The sequence below is a fragment of the Acanthopagrus latus genome, chromosome 16, assembly GCF_904848185.1.
Source record: "Acanthopagrus latus isolate v.2019 chromosome 16, fAcaLat1.1, whole genome shotgun sequence".
Taxonomy (NCBI): domain Eukaryota; kingdom Metazoa; phylum Chordata; class Actinopteri; order Spariformes; family Sparidae; genus Acanthopagrus; species Acanthopagrus latus.
In genome coordinates, this window is record NC_051054.1 from 14,707,035 (window position 1) to 14,721,256 (window position 14,222).

The window sequence follows — 14,222 nt, forward strand, 5'->3', positions numbered from 1 at the left end:
CCGTCACCCCGCGGCCTCCCCCCACCCCCACCCGGCCGAACAGCCTCCTCAGGAAGCGGCGCGAGGCCCCCCCGCGGAGCTGCTCATCCACACGGAGAGGAAAAATCCCATGCTCCCTCCCTCCCTCCGTCCGTCCGTCCGTCCACCCATCCGCGGTGCGTTGCCTTGACCTCACATAGCCTTTGTGCCCCGACAAACGTCAATCCGATGTGCCCCGAGTCCTTAAATTAGCTGTCAATTAGTGCAAATTAATCAACTCCTCGCCTAATTAAGCAATGCCGACGGGCAGCTACCAAACATGCCATTGTGGAGGAGCCATGAGAAAGCTGCGGGGCTTGCAAACTCTTTCTGTGCTGGGGAGGAGGAAGAGGAGGAGGAGGAGGAGGAGGGTGGAGGAAGGGGTGCATCGCATCACATCACGCCCTGCAACTGCTTTGGGAAAAGCAGAGGCTCCGGCTGTGCTCCAGTTTTTTCCCCCTGACTCGGCTCTACATGTGTGCTGTCATCAAGTTGCTTCAACGCCGCCGAGGACGCCGCCTGATTCAGCACTGCCAGAGGCTGCTGAAGAGTTTTACACCACTTTGATAAACCAAGAGATTGAGGGAGAGGGAGAGACATTGAACGCATCAGTGTTGCATGAGTAAAAAGTTCATATGGGATGATAGATGGAGAATGATTCCGGATCTGTTAATGCATTCGGGTATGTTTTCTGCTGTGACCTTTGCGCAACGGAAAAAAAAAAAAAAAGTTGTCTTCCTATTCGTGACCGCGAACGCATCTCGACTGTCAACATCAGCAGGTTCTGACATTCATTAGACTGGGCGGTTTCTGCTTATGAGTTTTCTAACCTGCTGCAGACACTGAAGGTCACACGCTGGGTGCTGTTCATCACTGTTTGAGGACACCTTGTTCCCTAATTTATTTATTGTTTATTAATATATTTATTGCATTTAAAGTCCCAGGAGCAGAGGCGTGGGTGTGGGGGTTGGTGGAGGAGGGGGCAGATAAACAAAACATTTCCCAACAGCTGTTTGCTTTTTTTTTTTTTTTTTTTTTTTTTTTTTTAATTTGCAGCCGTCAGATCCTGCAGGTCTTTGATGGGCAAACCCAATCTACACGAGTGACTGAACTAAATCTTCCCTTAATCTACAGCCTTATTAGGCGGCAACTCTCTTCTGCATGTAAATCGGCGTGCGGGCCATTTCTACAGGAGATGGATTATTTAAAAAAAAAAAATCCACATGGAGAGGAGACGTGTTGCAGGACAACAAATCATCGTCTATAGATCGCGGTGATGCTGGAGTGAGAGGGGAGCAGCGGGTCACCGTGACTCACAACCCCTCCGCGTTAATAAATGACTCGATCCCAACAGGCCGACGCGCCATTAGCATATCCTGATCACATTGATTCCTTCATTAATAGAATTTCCACTAAATAAGCCCTAATTAGTTTCAACTGGCCAGTCAGCCACTAATTGCAGCAGCAATATTTTTTTCTCCCTCTTAATCAGCAGCTCATCTCAGACTGTTTGATGTCCTGAAATGTGGCTGTGGGTCTGTGGGCGGATCTATTTTCTGCTTCCGCCACAAGCAACAGGGCTCCAGGCTGCTTAAGCCATATTGTGCAATTGACTTAATTTTATTCATTTTTATTTTTATTCTATTTATTTTATTCCAATATTTTTGCTTGCGTTTTTTTCATGGTGCGTTTGCGGGAGGTTTGAAAATTCAAGCTACACTTTTACCATACAAACACAAAATGGAGCAATAATGTGTTTTTGTTTTTTTTTTTCTTCAAATTCGGAACGAATTTATTCCAGTATAATAAAAACTTGGATTACACTACAAACAAACAGGGAAAGAGCAAAACATTCACGTCAGTCCACGGGTTTTAATGTCGGCACAGTAATGTCGAAATTAGCCTCATGATAGTGAGAATATTCTCTCTCTTTTTATCCCCAACGTCAGCTTGACACTGGGACGCCGAGAAGAAAAGATGGACTTCGCTGGCATCTTAAATATCCTTATGATAACGAGGATTATTGTAATAATCACACGACCCAAAACATATTTTAAATGCAGGTCTGCCTTGCATGTAAGCATGCAGAGGCTGCGCTAAAAAACTAAATTCCGGTGCACAAATTACACTAATTGTATTCAAAATGATCAGTAAAGCAGCATGTTACATCAACTCCCTGACAGCAAATCTTTCCCATAACTTCACTGAACTTTTAAGCCTCCATTATTTAAATACAAGCCTTAATTAGCCGTCATTCAGTACAATCATGAGATGAGCTTTAATTAGTGCAGATTCCCTTAATATACGAACAGTATTGCTGTTATACATGAGATAGAAATTTAAAAAAATAATAATAATAATAAAAAAATGTTTTACACTTGTGCAAAATCTTCTGTATTATGTTCCCACGTACTGGGAGGAGATGTCCCTGTGATTTAATCTGCTCTCTCCAGCCTGCACTGCTGCTGCTGCTGCTGCTGCTGCTGCTGCTGTGGGATTAGCGGTGCAGGCGGGCGGGCAGATCACTGCACACTCTCTCCGTCCGTCCACCGTCCAGCTGTCGGTTTTGGGAGGGCCTTTGATTTGCGTGTGATGAGTTTTCCCATAGCATCTGGAGATCAATTATCCATCCGTGTGAGCCAGTGGATCTGCGCGCGCGCACGTGTGTGTGTGTGTGTGTGGTGTGTGTGTGTGTGTACACAGCCTGCTGATTTATTCTAAGAGATTGAGGTAATTTTCTAAAAAAAGAAAAAAAGAAAAAAAAGAAAAGGAAAAAAAAAACGAAAAACCTGCAGCATTTCAAAGAGAGTAAGAGGCGTGAAGCACAGACGATTTAATTAGGCCCCACTTCCTACAGAGAAAACAAAGTATAAACAACAATACCATATATTTGTAGTGAGTTTATAACGGCTTAAACAGGCTGGTGTTTGTTGCCATAATATTCATAATTAACGCCTCTGTAAGAAAAGAAAAAAGAAAAGACGAAAGTGAAGCCCTCCTGCTTCTTTTTGCGTCATTTAATTTCCGTCCTCAGCCTCTTTCTTTTTTCTCCCCGCTTTTCTGAAGAAAGCTTTTTTAATTCCCCCCCCCTCTCTCTCTGTCTCCAGCCTAAATCCCTGCCCGCGTTCATCCATACAGTCCTGAGGAAAATGCAGATATGTATCCGAGAGGGCGTATAATGCATCCATGATCCACAGGAATCCTGAATCCTTGCAGCTGATTGGCTGCTGGCTTCCTGCCTCTTGTTGGGATGGACCTGTTGGATAAAAGGACCATTTTCTAAAGGACTCTTGTGTGTTACACAGAGGATCATGCACTGGGGACCATCCTGCGAGGCGGCACAGCGAGAACAACAACAATAAATAAAAGGCCCTTTCATCACAAGAGACCATGACGGGGAAACAAGGCGCCGTGCTGTCGGAAAGTTTAAATCTGTCGGAGAAAACCTCCCTGGGAGCGAACGGAAGGGATAACAGCCACCAGCCGAAGAGCGGCGCGACCCATCCGCCGCCCAGGTGCACCGGCTTCGGCATCCAGGAGATACTGGGGCTCAACAAGGAGCCGTCCGCGGCCCCGAGGAGCCCGCTGGACGCTCTGCCGGCCGGGGCGCACCTGATCGCCGCCAGGTCGCTGCTGGGCCCCGCCGGAGTGGGCATGGGCGTCGGGATGGGAATAATCGGCCCCGGTGGGATTCCGTCGTTTTACAGCCAGCCCGCGTTTTTAGAGACGGTGCTGTCGGACGCACAAGACGTTCACCTGCAGCCCCACAGCAGGTCCGTGGGGCCGCTGGACACCAGCCAGTCTGCCAGTTCAGGTGATCTGCACACACACACACACACACACACACACACACACACACACACACACACACACACACACACACACACACACACACAATAAATACTGTATTTCAAATTGGGCGACTGTGCATGTATTGACAATTATTATTATTATTTTTTTTTACACTGTAATATCATTATCATTATTATTATTATCAGTAGTGTTATTTTAAATTAAACGATTGAAATGACCCATTCAGAGACGCTCTCACCATGGATGTCATCACCTCTTTTAACACTTGACTTCCTGTTTTTTTGTTTGTTTTTTTTTTTTGTTTTTTTTAATCCAGACTCAGACGATTTGTCCTCAAACGAACGAAAAATCTCAAAGTCGTCAGTAAATCAGAGCAAGAAACGCAAGAAAAGACGTCACCGGTGAGTGCTGATCCTTGGTTCACCATAAAGTCTGATCGTATTTATTTTTTAGAAATGAAAAAAAAATGGCAGAAATTGTTTGTTTTATGCCCGTAAAATAAATAACGAGTGATGATTTGCTGGGACTATTTCTTCAATTAATGTAACACAGTGTTTTTACTGTAGCCTCGATGATACAGATGGAGTCATGAACTACTCTGTACTGTTATGAATACACTGGCCACAGATTAATTGTATTTCCTATCATACTCACATGAAGTTTTATCCAGGTCCAGATTTGGTTCTGCCACATTTTTTTAAACACATATGCACGTGAATAATGATAGACCTAATTTGCTGAAACTGGCCATTACCTTTTGCATTTTCATCCCCCTCCTCATTGAAAGTCCCATTGACACAATTTATTCTGATCAACATGCCAAAATATTTAAACTGACTATAGGATATGTATATGTTTCCACAGAACCATTTTCACCTCATATCAGCTGGAGGAGCTGGAAAAGGCCTTTAATGAAGCGCACTACCCGGATGTTTACGCCCGAGAGATGTTGGCCATGAAAACAGAGCTGCCTGAGGACAGGATACAGGTGATACAAGACTCTGACCCCACGTGTTTTATTTTGACGTGAATAATAATAATCATTCGTATAATCAATCAAAGGTTTTGACTTGTTGGGGTTATGGAAGCCTGGATATTTTTCTTATTATTATGTAATTCTTTTTTTTTTTCCCCCAATCATCCTTTATGGTGTATTTTACATATCTCACCTCGTGGATACATTTTTTGTGTGTGCCAATATTACATTTGCATTAAATACGATATGCTGATGTGTTTTAATATTATATTTGGCTGTGCACTCACAGCAAAAAATACTCTAAATTAATATATATATATATATATATATATATATATACATATACATATATATATATATATATATATATATATATATATATATATATATATATATATATATATATATATATATATATATATATATATATAAATAATTGTTTGGTCAAATTGCCAAATGAATTTGAATGAGACACCGTGTTCAGCTGTATTTTTGGGCTATGCAAAACACCCAACAATTGTACAATTATTCAGACCTTTTTATTTAAAGCATGAACTGGCCTATATACTCTTTGAGAGCTAGATGAATAATAACTCGCTACACAAGGGTAAAGAAAAAGGGTTTAGATGATAAATTCAAAGCAGGGGGTCTTACTTCGTTTATTCAATCTTATTCAAAATATTCAAGATGACTGAATTTCTTGAGACTGACACCTGTGCACACGCATCGCGAGGCATACGCCATCAGACTGTTACTTAATGAAAATAGAAAAGATAAAAATATTTCTGTCATTTTAAGGCTAATTAAGTCAAATGCATATTTTAAGGTAGGCTGGATTTAAATGGCACATTTTTGAATATGCACCTTGTAATGATCCCATCAGTGTTAATAAGCTCCTGGAAGGCCTCTCGTGTTTTGGGGGGGGGACGAGCTCCTCTCTCCTCTGTGAATCGATCAGGGCTGCTCCCCCCTTCCTCCTCCTCCTCCTCCTCCTCCTCCTCCTCCTCCTCCTCCTCCCTTCTTCCACACAGCCCGGCTACCCCTCGCCAGGATAGATCATCTCTCATCGGGCTGCAGTTGGATGTGAAACAATTTGTTCTCGGAGAAGGAGCCGCTAACGACCTAATCAAGCTATCAAGGCGGAAGAAGATTGCGGTGTGACCTGGACCATCCATCTGCCGGGGAGGAGGACGGGGGGGCTTTTAATCTCATTCTCATTACGCGCTCGCAACAGACAGACACAGCCGCGGATAAATAATAAAGGGGAAATAAATAAATAAATAAAAAGCCTTGCTCCTATACCTAAATAAAATTAACACCCAATTTCTTATTGAGTGTAATTAGTTAAATCAGACGAGCTCGGGGAGAGAGAGAGGCCGGGCTGCCGGAGTGGAGAAGAGGCGCAGGGAGTTCAAATGAAATAACTACATTGAATTTATTAGCGCGGGTCAATGGCGCCGCTCCCCCGAGTCCCGGTAGTTTAATTTCCCGTGATATTTGCCCGCCTGGCCGCCATCGATTGGGCCTGAAATTAACTTATTTTTCAATCAGCCGCGGCGCGCCCCAGGGTCACTCCACCTCCCCTGCAGCTCCCCCCCTGCGCTCGCTTCTTTTGAGGGAGGCCCGAGAAGCAATCTCTCTCCTAAAAAAAAAAAAAAAAGAAAGAAAAAGAAGAAATAGTGTCTTGTATGAATTAAGGGTTATCATCAGAATTACCAGAAAGAAGCTTGCAAAAAAATAAAAAACGGTTTGATCGTTTTTTCAATTTAATATCTGTCCCAGAGCCCTCACAGCTGCCGCCCTAAGTAGAGTGTTTAACAGTCCTGTGTTGTGCTATACAATCAATTTGGCCCCTCTCTCTGAGCTGACGGACAGCCTGCAGGGCCTCAAAGCAGCCTATTTGGCTGCGGCCCGACTCAAGCGTCTTGACGCGTCGAGCCATTTATAACGCCATTGCGCAGGTATAGCTGGAGATCAGCCCTGACAGCGGGCAGAGATCCTTCACACCTGTGAGCCAGGAGGTTTATGGGAAATCAATGGGGGGCAGGATCCCAAAAACAGAGCCGCTGTTCTCTTAAGTTAGTTTCAGCTGGATTCCCAGAGAGGGAATAATCTTTGGAATAACTGAAATTGAGCTTCCATTCTTAATTAAGTGTATAGTGTTGCAACCAATGGCTCTGCTAATGGTTAATAAACCGGTTTTGATATGTTTTGGGTTGCCAGGTTGTGAAGTCTCTTATGATGTCATCCTTTCTATTGGGGCAGTTATAAGTGTCATATTATCTGTGATTGTGACCAGTGAGATTAAGTCATCAATTAAAAACTTTCTCCCACAATCTGACAAGTCTGCAGTACACACATTGTTCCAACTGGACATTACCATATTGGAGAATGACTGCAGAGGAGATGGACCACAATCCAAATTGGAAGGATAACAAACAGCCACATGGATTTTTCACAACCACCGACTCAAACTTAAAGTCTCTTTGATAGCTTATATTTGATCTGTTAAGCATAATTAAATTATTAATTCCTCGTTAATAAGCCCAGAACCTCTTTAGGGTGCCCTGTTTGAAAGGGACACCAACTGTGCAGAAGCAAATACGGATTGCAAGCTGCTGTTGGACTTTTTCAAACCCTTAAAATAAAAATGAACCCAGGAGTTTATTTGTTATCGACACCCTGCCACTGTATAACTGGGACCACTAATCCCATGGAGTTCCATCTCTGCCATCCCCAAATGACAGAGAACATCATCTAGTCTGTGCCATGCTGGTTCAAAGTTATCAAGACAAACAATCTTATTGAATGTGCGCCGATATTCCACTCGAGAGAACAAATATTTTGCAGACTTCACTTTTCCCACTGGCAAAAACTGCGAGACTCTCTTCTGACAGGCTTACGAGATGCTGCCTCATGCGTCTTATTGGGAGGTGAGGTTGCAGGAAACAAACATTTTTGTTGATCTGTCCCCCCGTGGCAGGTATGGTTTCAGAACCGCAGAGCCAAGTGGAGGAAGAGGGAGAAATGCTGGGGCCGGAGCACCGTGATGGCCGAGTATGGGCTGTATGGAGCCATGGTGAGGCACTCGATCCCCCTACCGGAATCCATCCTCAAGTCAGCCAAGGATGGCATCATGGAGTCCTGCGCTCCCTGGCTGCTCGGTGAGGCTTCATGTCCGACCTCACTCCCATGTATTCATCACATAGTAGCGGTGCAGCATTTTACATGCGGTTGCTCATCAAGTTATTCATTCTAAATCGTGACAACATTGAACTGTTTCGCCTCAGTAGTGACAGATTGAATGCAGGCCCAGACACCTTCCATGCACAGCTGTGGTAGATGCTATAATATGCTAAGTATGACCCTTTAAAGGTGCAATATGTAAAACCTAACCAAAAGTTAAAATGAATATTCCAAGAAAATAGGGGGCAGCATTTCACCAGAGTGTCATGTTTGGCTAAAATAGGACCCAAATGTAGAACACCAAGGTAGGCAGGTTAAAAAGCTAAATGTCAGCTTTAATGAAATTGGATAGACCAAAGTACATAAATACAAAAATACAAAATACGAAAAGCAGAAATAACGACGGGAGGTTGGACAAAAAGAGGAAGTAGAAAGTAAGCCATAGGATATAGACTACAAAATGAAACAGGAAGTGGCCAACAGTGCACTTAAACCATGACACGGAGTAATCACTAACTGCTACTAGCTGTAGCTGCCTTTAGCTAGTTAGCTCAGTTAGCCATGCAGTTAGTGGTCATGGCTGACTCTGCCTGGAACTGGGAGCTTGGAGCACCGGGGAAGTGTTAGTGATGCTTATTATCAGATTATGACAAAGTAGCTAGGAGCTAGCTGGTTAGCATGCTAACTTCAATATTTACCTCAGCAACACAATACATAGACGACTTTGACATAACATCAAAACTGTTATTTCTTCACATTCAGTCGATCATTTTTAGTTTATTTTTTGAATGCTTTGAACTAAAATTCATATACAAACAACACATTCTACCTTAAAATACAGAATATTTTGCATGACGTGACATTATTCCATCCTCGCTGGTCATACATTGCCATCATCAAATTCAAACATTATTTTCTAAACCGGAACTATTTTTGCTTGCTATTTTCAGTCCAAGATGGCTTACCAATCAACAGACGCTATTCTAAATCTGAATACCCGCAACTCTTTGCAGGGATGCACAAAAAGTCAGCAGAGGCAGCGGCTCCCCCGCCGGCTGGAAAGTGCGATGCGCCCCAGCAGCCGAGCTCTCAGAGGGCGGAGGAGTCTGAGGCGGAGGAGAAGAGGTCAGAAGGCAGGTCCGCCGCCATTTCTAAAGAGGAACTGCGGGAGAACAGCATCGCTGCACTCAGAGCCAAGGCACAGGAGCACAGTGCCAAAGTGCTCGGGACGGTTTCTCAAGACAGACTGCTGGAGGGCAAACAGGAGAGACAGGCGGCCGAGGAGAAGGCCGGTGAGCCCCCGAGTCCAGCAGAGGAGGAGAAGAGTCCATAGAGACTATCACCATCCTGAGGACTGTTATTCTCCAGGAGTGAATGTAGTCACCTGGCTGCTTTCAGCATGTTAAAAAAAAAACTCTGTGTCCAGCTCATTGACTTTCTCTAAACCGGCCCGCATCTGGACTTCTTTGAGAAGAAAAAACTCAGCCTGGCCGACTCAGCTGAGAGGATGCAAATGCACTTTTTTTCTGATTTACTTCCAAACACACAGTTGTTCATGCACAGTAGAGAACGTTTAAGTGGGAGTAAAGTGTCAATATTGGTGTATATAGATCCCACAATTATATATAGAGCCAGATGAGTAAAAGTCTATCCATTATAACAGTTATAATGCATTAGTTAGGACCACAAATGACCACCGAGCATTCTGAAGGTCTACGTTTCTATGTTGGCATTCATTTTTTAACATTGCTCATACTAAATGGTGACATTTGACATAAGAATCATCCCACCGACAGGACTCTTTTAAGAGGAAGAAAGTAATCGTTGTATCGCGCTCTGTATAGTTGATATGTTAATCTCTCTCTCTCTCTCTCTCTAAGGCACAATTTGAAAGATGTTTTCTTGTAGTCCTGAGGAAAAAATGTTTGTGTTTCCATTTCAAAAATATGTATAACTCAAAATACAAAGCATACAATAGAAATCACCTTTTATTAAACGTGACTTTTTGGTGTCTGCTTTCTTGTCAAACAAGTGGTCTAAATCTGTAAAAAAAAAAATTTCATCGTAACTCAGCGGCATGAGGTTGCTCCTCATTGTTGGAGGAGCTACTTGTTGTCACTTGATGCTCCGCTGGCCTGGGCTCATTAGGACAGAGTCCACAGCTGCATGCTCGGGTTAGCCCCCTGTAATCTGTCGCAGTTGAGAGCCTTCAATTTCAGATTAAATTAAGGGGCCGGTGCTTTTGGGACAGGGGAAAGAGTGAAAGCAGCCCCCCTCCCCACCCACCTCAAGTGGGATGACCTCAGCCTGATTTCAAATCACTTTAATAGATGCTATTACTGGCCGCCTCTCAAGCTGTTTCATCCTCTTATCTAAACACTTAGCCAAAGTCTAACAGCTTTATTTGTTGGCAATCTTCCTTTTTTCTGCGGGCTGTCCGTAAAACCTTGTATCGGGCCACTTGAACTCGGCTTTACAACACGTCCGTGCGTCTGCATTAGCCATAATCCATATCACATTTTACACTTCATCCCCGGTTAGTGGAGCCTTCCTAATGAGTCGAACAATCGAGTTCTCGCCCAATTAAACAGAGAGTACTTTCAAAGGGCAAGGGACGACTATTATCAGTATGCTGCTGCATGTCTCCACACTGAATGGCTCCAAGATTGGAACCATAATGTCACCGGATGGGGAAAAGGTTGCTAATTACATTGTTGACAGAGATAAGTATATGCACAATAATTAATAGTGGCTGGGAAATGGACTGGACCGCGTCAGAGCGATAACAACAACACTGATTGGTTGACGTTAGGAAGATGCTTTAACCATGCTGCAACATGAAGCAAGTTTATTTTAAACAACATGAAAAGACAGAAGAACTTTAGAGACTGTTCATCATCATACAGTAAAAAACAGTACTTTGAAATCAGATCAGAAAATGAGCGACCAAAGAGATTCAGTATAACGTTTGAGCAGAGAGAGTGCTTGAAACTGCTATTGCTTGTTTAATTTATAAATTAACTAATCTAATTGGTTTCTTGGTACAAGTGCAACTTCTGTTTCTGGGGATCTGGTTCAAAGCCAACAAGTTATAGAGATTTTTTAGCAAGGCAGTTTCTGAGGGGCAGTCGGTCCAATTGAAACATCTCAAAAACTACTGGATGGCATGACATCATTGTTCTAAAAAGTACCCAAACGTTATACATGAGTACAATTCAAGGAAGAGGGTTAAGTATTATATATTTAATGTCCCAAAATTAATGGTCTGACAATTAATGTACCAAAACTACAATTAATATACATATACATGTATGTAAATTGTTTTCTAATACAGGCTGGACATTTATTTGCCAGATCTGATATCCAGCATTTTACTGATGATCGGAAACAGTGTTTTTTCAGCTGAATGCCCATTATACATTTTAAAGTGTGCTAACTTTGCTTCAATGCACTGTGCGATCTGCAAAGTAACTAGCAACTTAAGTTTTCAAATGAATGCAGAGTAACAAGTACAAGATTTGTGTCCAAAATGTGGTGGAGTGAAAGTTTAAAGTGAAAGGACAGTGGAAACATTCAAGCAAAATTCAAGTACCTTAAAACTGCATGCCAGTAGCTACAATGCTTGAGTAAAAGTTTGTACCGACAGCCGTGTTCCTCACAGGCTGAATTACCATGACTTATCTTTCATAAGAGGGCAGTCACTGTGTCAAAATCTCCATCTGTCCAACAATGTGACCAAAAAGCAAATGAAAACAAAGGACAGATTTATCTGCCTCAACTGTACTTTGTGTTTAATGCTAATTAGCAGATGTTAGCATGCTAACATACCAAACTACAATGGTGACAATGGCAAATAGCCTATCACAGGCCTGCAGAACATCACTATGTTAGCTCTTTTATTGTAAGCAGTGTTAGATCAGGTGATTGTGCGTGGCTGTCTCCACTTACTAATCAGGGCAGGATATAATCTGGGGCCCGAGCTGTGGCCGGGCCCCGTGTGTCATCCAGCAGCGTCCATGCCGTGAGTGAGTGTGTGTGTGTGTTTTCTGAGGACAAGAGCAGCGTTGACAGACTGAATTTGATTTACTGTTTTTGTTCAGTTTGCACTATCCTTTTGTGTTCTTGCTGAGACAATCTTTGCTTTTGGTAATAAAATCCTGAAGCTTGATTTGGGAGTTAAGTCTTGTTTTGTAACGGGTTACCCCCCCACAGTGTCTAGATCTCCTAAGCGACGTAACACTGAGGTTAGCCACTGTTGATGTCTGTGAGGAGGCACTCAAGAACGTAAATAAAATCTCATCCTTTGGACTGGCTCGAAATCTGACCCGGGTTCCTCACAAGGAACTTAATGTCACGCCATAATCTGCTCACAAATGGCCAATAAAAATGTGATTAATACCTGTAAATTGCTACAAATTGCTACATAGAACCCCTTTAGATAACATTTTTCCCCAGCGCTGACTGTAAGCATGGTAGCATTTAGCTCAAAGTAGAATGGATTCTTGGTCTTCATGGTCTTCCTACACCAGAACCTTATCAAAACTTAAAAGATGATAACTTGTAAAGGATTTGCTGGCAGTAGGATTTCCAAAATTATCTTTAAACTCACAAAAAAAGAGAACATTTTGATTCAGTCTTAAATCTCAGGCAAATTACACATTTTAAGCAGCAAATGTCCCAAGAAATATGATTTTTCACATCCTCTCCTAAGGCGGAAATCTCGAGGAATTCTCTAAGTCTGCGTGACTGAAATCCTGTGCAGCAGACCGAGCCCTCACCTCCACAGACCCTCAACCCAATCCAGTTATTGGGGCCAAGACATATACAGAGCGAGGATTATTCCTCTAAAGTGCAAAGCTATTTAATCCTTTGAGAGTGGGATGGCTATGATAGATCAGATTTGCTGAAGATCAAGCTGTTTACATTGGATGTGAAGAGGTAATTCACAGTATCCCTCATGATGGACAGCCTGCACGCTGAAGACCATCATAAGATCATCTCAATCCATGCAAAGTGAGATCAGAGGGATGTTTTACAGGGAGATTTCCACTAATGCAATATTAACATTCAATTTCTTTTTGATAGGGGCGAGAGCGGGTTTGATTTCGGCAGTGAGATTAAGTCCTTGCAGATCATTTTGGGATGGCTCCTGGCTCCTGTTGCATGCTGAGTCGAGATGAAACACAAAGATGTAGTGAGACTGAAGGGAAGCGAAATGTGGTGCTGCTCTGCCCTCTGCTGCATGGAGTTATCGGTACAGCTGGAGCCAGGGCGCGAACTCAGTGTAATATAGTGCTGGTTGTTAATGCAGTGAATCCTGGATATTCAATTAAATCTAAATAAATGGATCAAAAGAGCTCGATGGCACGTTTGTATTGCCTAAAAATGATAGATGAATATAATCTGTCCAAATACTACCTAACCCTAGTTACAGGCAGAAGTGAACCGAGTGAACTGAAATGCTTTAACTCTAAAACTACTGACATAAAATCACAATAAAGTATAGAGCTGATAGAAAATAATCTAATGACCAGTTATTTTCAGGTCTTTTAAGCCTCATTTTTGCTCAGTAAAAAATTAATTTACTTTTCCAGTACTTATAGACATTTAGCTTGAGGGAGGATTTGCTTTTAATAGTTGAGCAAACAATCCTGCGACCACTGAGGTCCATTAATATACACTCTGAAGCACCTCAGACATGGTCTTTCTTCAGCGAATGAAGTTTGCTTGTTTGTCGTGGACTTGTGGATGCTCTCTGTTTTTTTTGTGTGCATTTAACTACTATCTCTGTCACTTAACGCTGCACTTGAACTGTTTGAATTAAAGGGGGCTTCTGATTAAAATGTCTTCCCCAAAACTACATAGCGCTCCTTTAACAATCTCCTTCTCACCACAAGCCTGAATCAGAAAGAGAGAGAGACCATTATGGAGCAACAGCTGAATCTGAAAATACTGAATATATGCAACTGAGCTGTCAGGTAGTGTGGTAAATAAAATGTACTTTGCTTGTAAAATGCCAGTTTTTGATGTTTGAAATTTGAATGTTTTTCTTTTGGTAAACACACAGCCTGACAACAAGACTGTGTGATCTAGGTTGAAATCTCTATGTATGAGTAAAAGTAAGTAAATGGATCTGGTGCTGATGATTGTTATATTTTGTTTCCCCAACTCTTAAATGCACTCAAAAAGTCCCTTATGTAATCCTGGGTAAAATAGCCCTCACTATACA

General features: G+C 42.5%; 1 protein-coding gene across 2 annotated transcripts; it reads left to right on the forward strand.

Annotated features, from left to right (window-relative positions):
* Window positions 1-308: 308 nt before the first annotated feature.
* vsx2 (visual system homeobox 2) lies at window positions 309-9,947 on the forward strand. 2 transcript variants are annotated; one of them, XM_037071803.1, is made up of 6 exons: window positions 309-700; window positions 3,126-3,832; window positions 4,148-4,232; window positions 4,696-4,819; window positions 7,791-7,971; window positions 8,944-9,947. In XM_037071803.1, exons 2-6 carry the CDS (start codon window positions 3,409-3,411, stop codon window positions 9,324-9,326), a joined length of 1,197 nt encoding a protein of 398 aa, XP_036927698.1. In that variant the 5' UTR covers window positions 309-700; window positions 3,126-3,408; the 3' UTR covers window positions 9,327-9,947. The 2 variants fall into 2 exon arrangements, with proteins under 2 accessions (XP_036927698.1, XP_036927700.1); XM_037071805.1 differs by having other exon boundaries at window positions 9,007-9,947.
* Window positions 9,948-14,222: the final 4,275 nt, after the last annotated feature.

Coding starts and splice junctions, on each gene's coding strand:
- vsx2 (XM_037071803.1), top strand. CDS start 3,409: ATGACGGGGAAACAAGGCGCCGTGCTGTCGGAAAGTTTAAATCTGTCG. Junction 4,233..4,695: donor CGCAAGAAAAGACGTCACCG/GTGAGTGCTGAT, acceptor ATGTTTCCACAG/AACCATTTTCACCTCATATC. Junction 4,820..7,790: donor TGCCTGAGGACAGGATACAG/GTGATACAAGAC, acceptor CCCCCGTGGCAG/GTATGGTTTCAGAACCGCAG.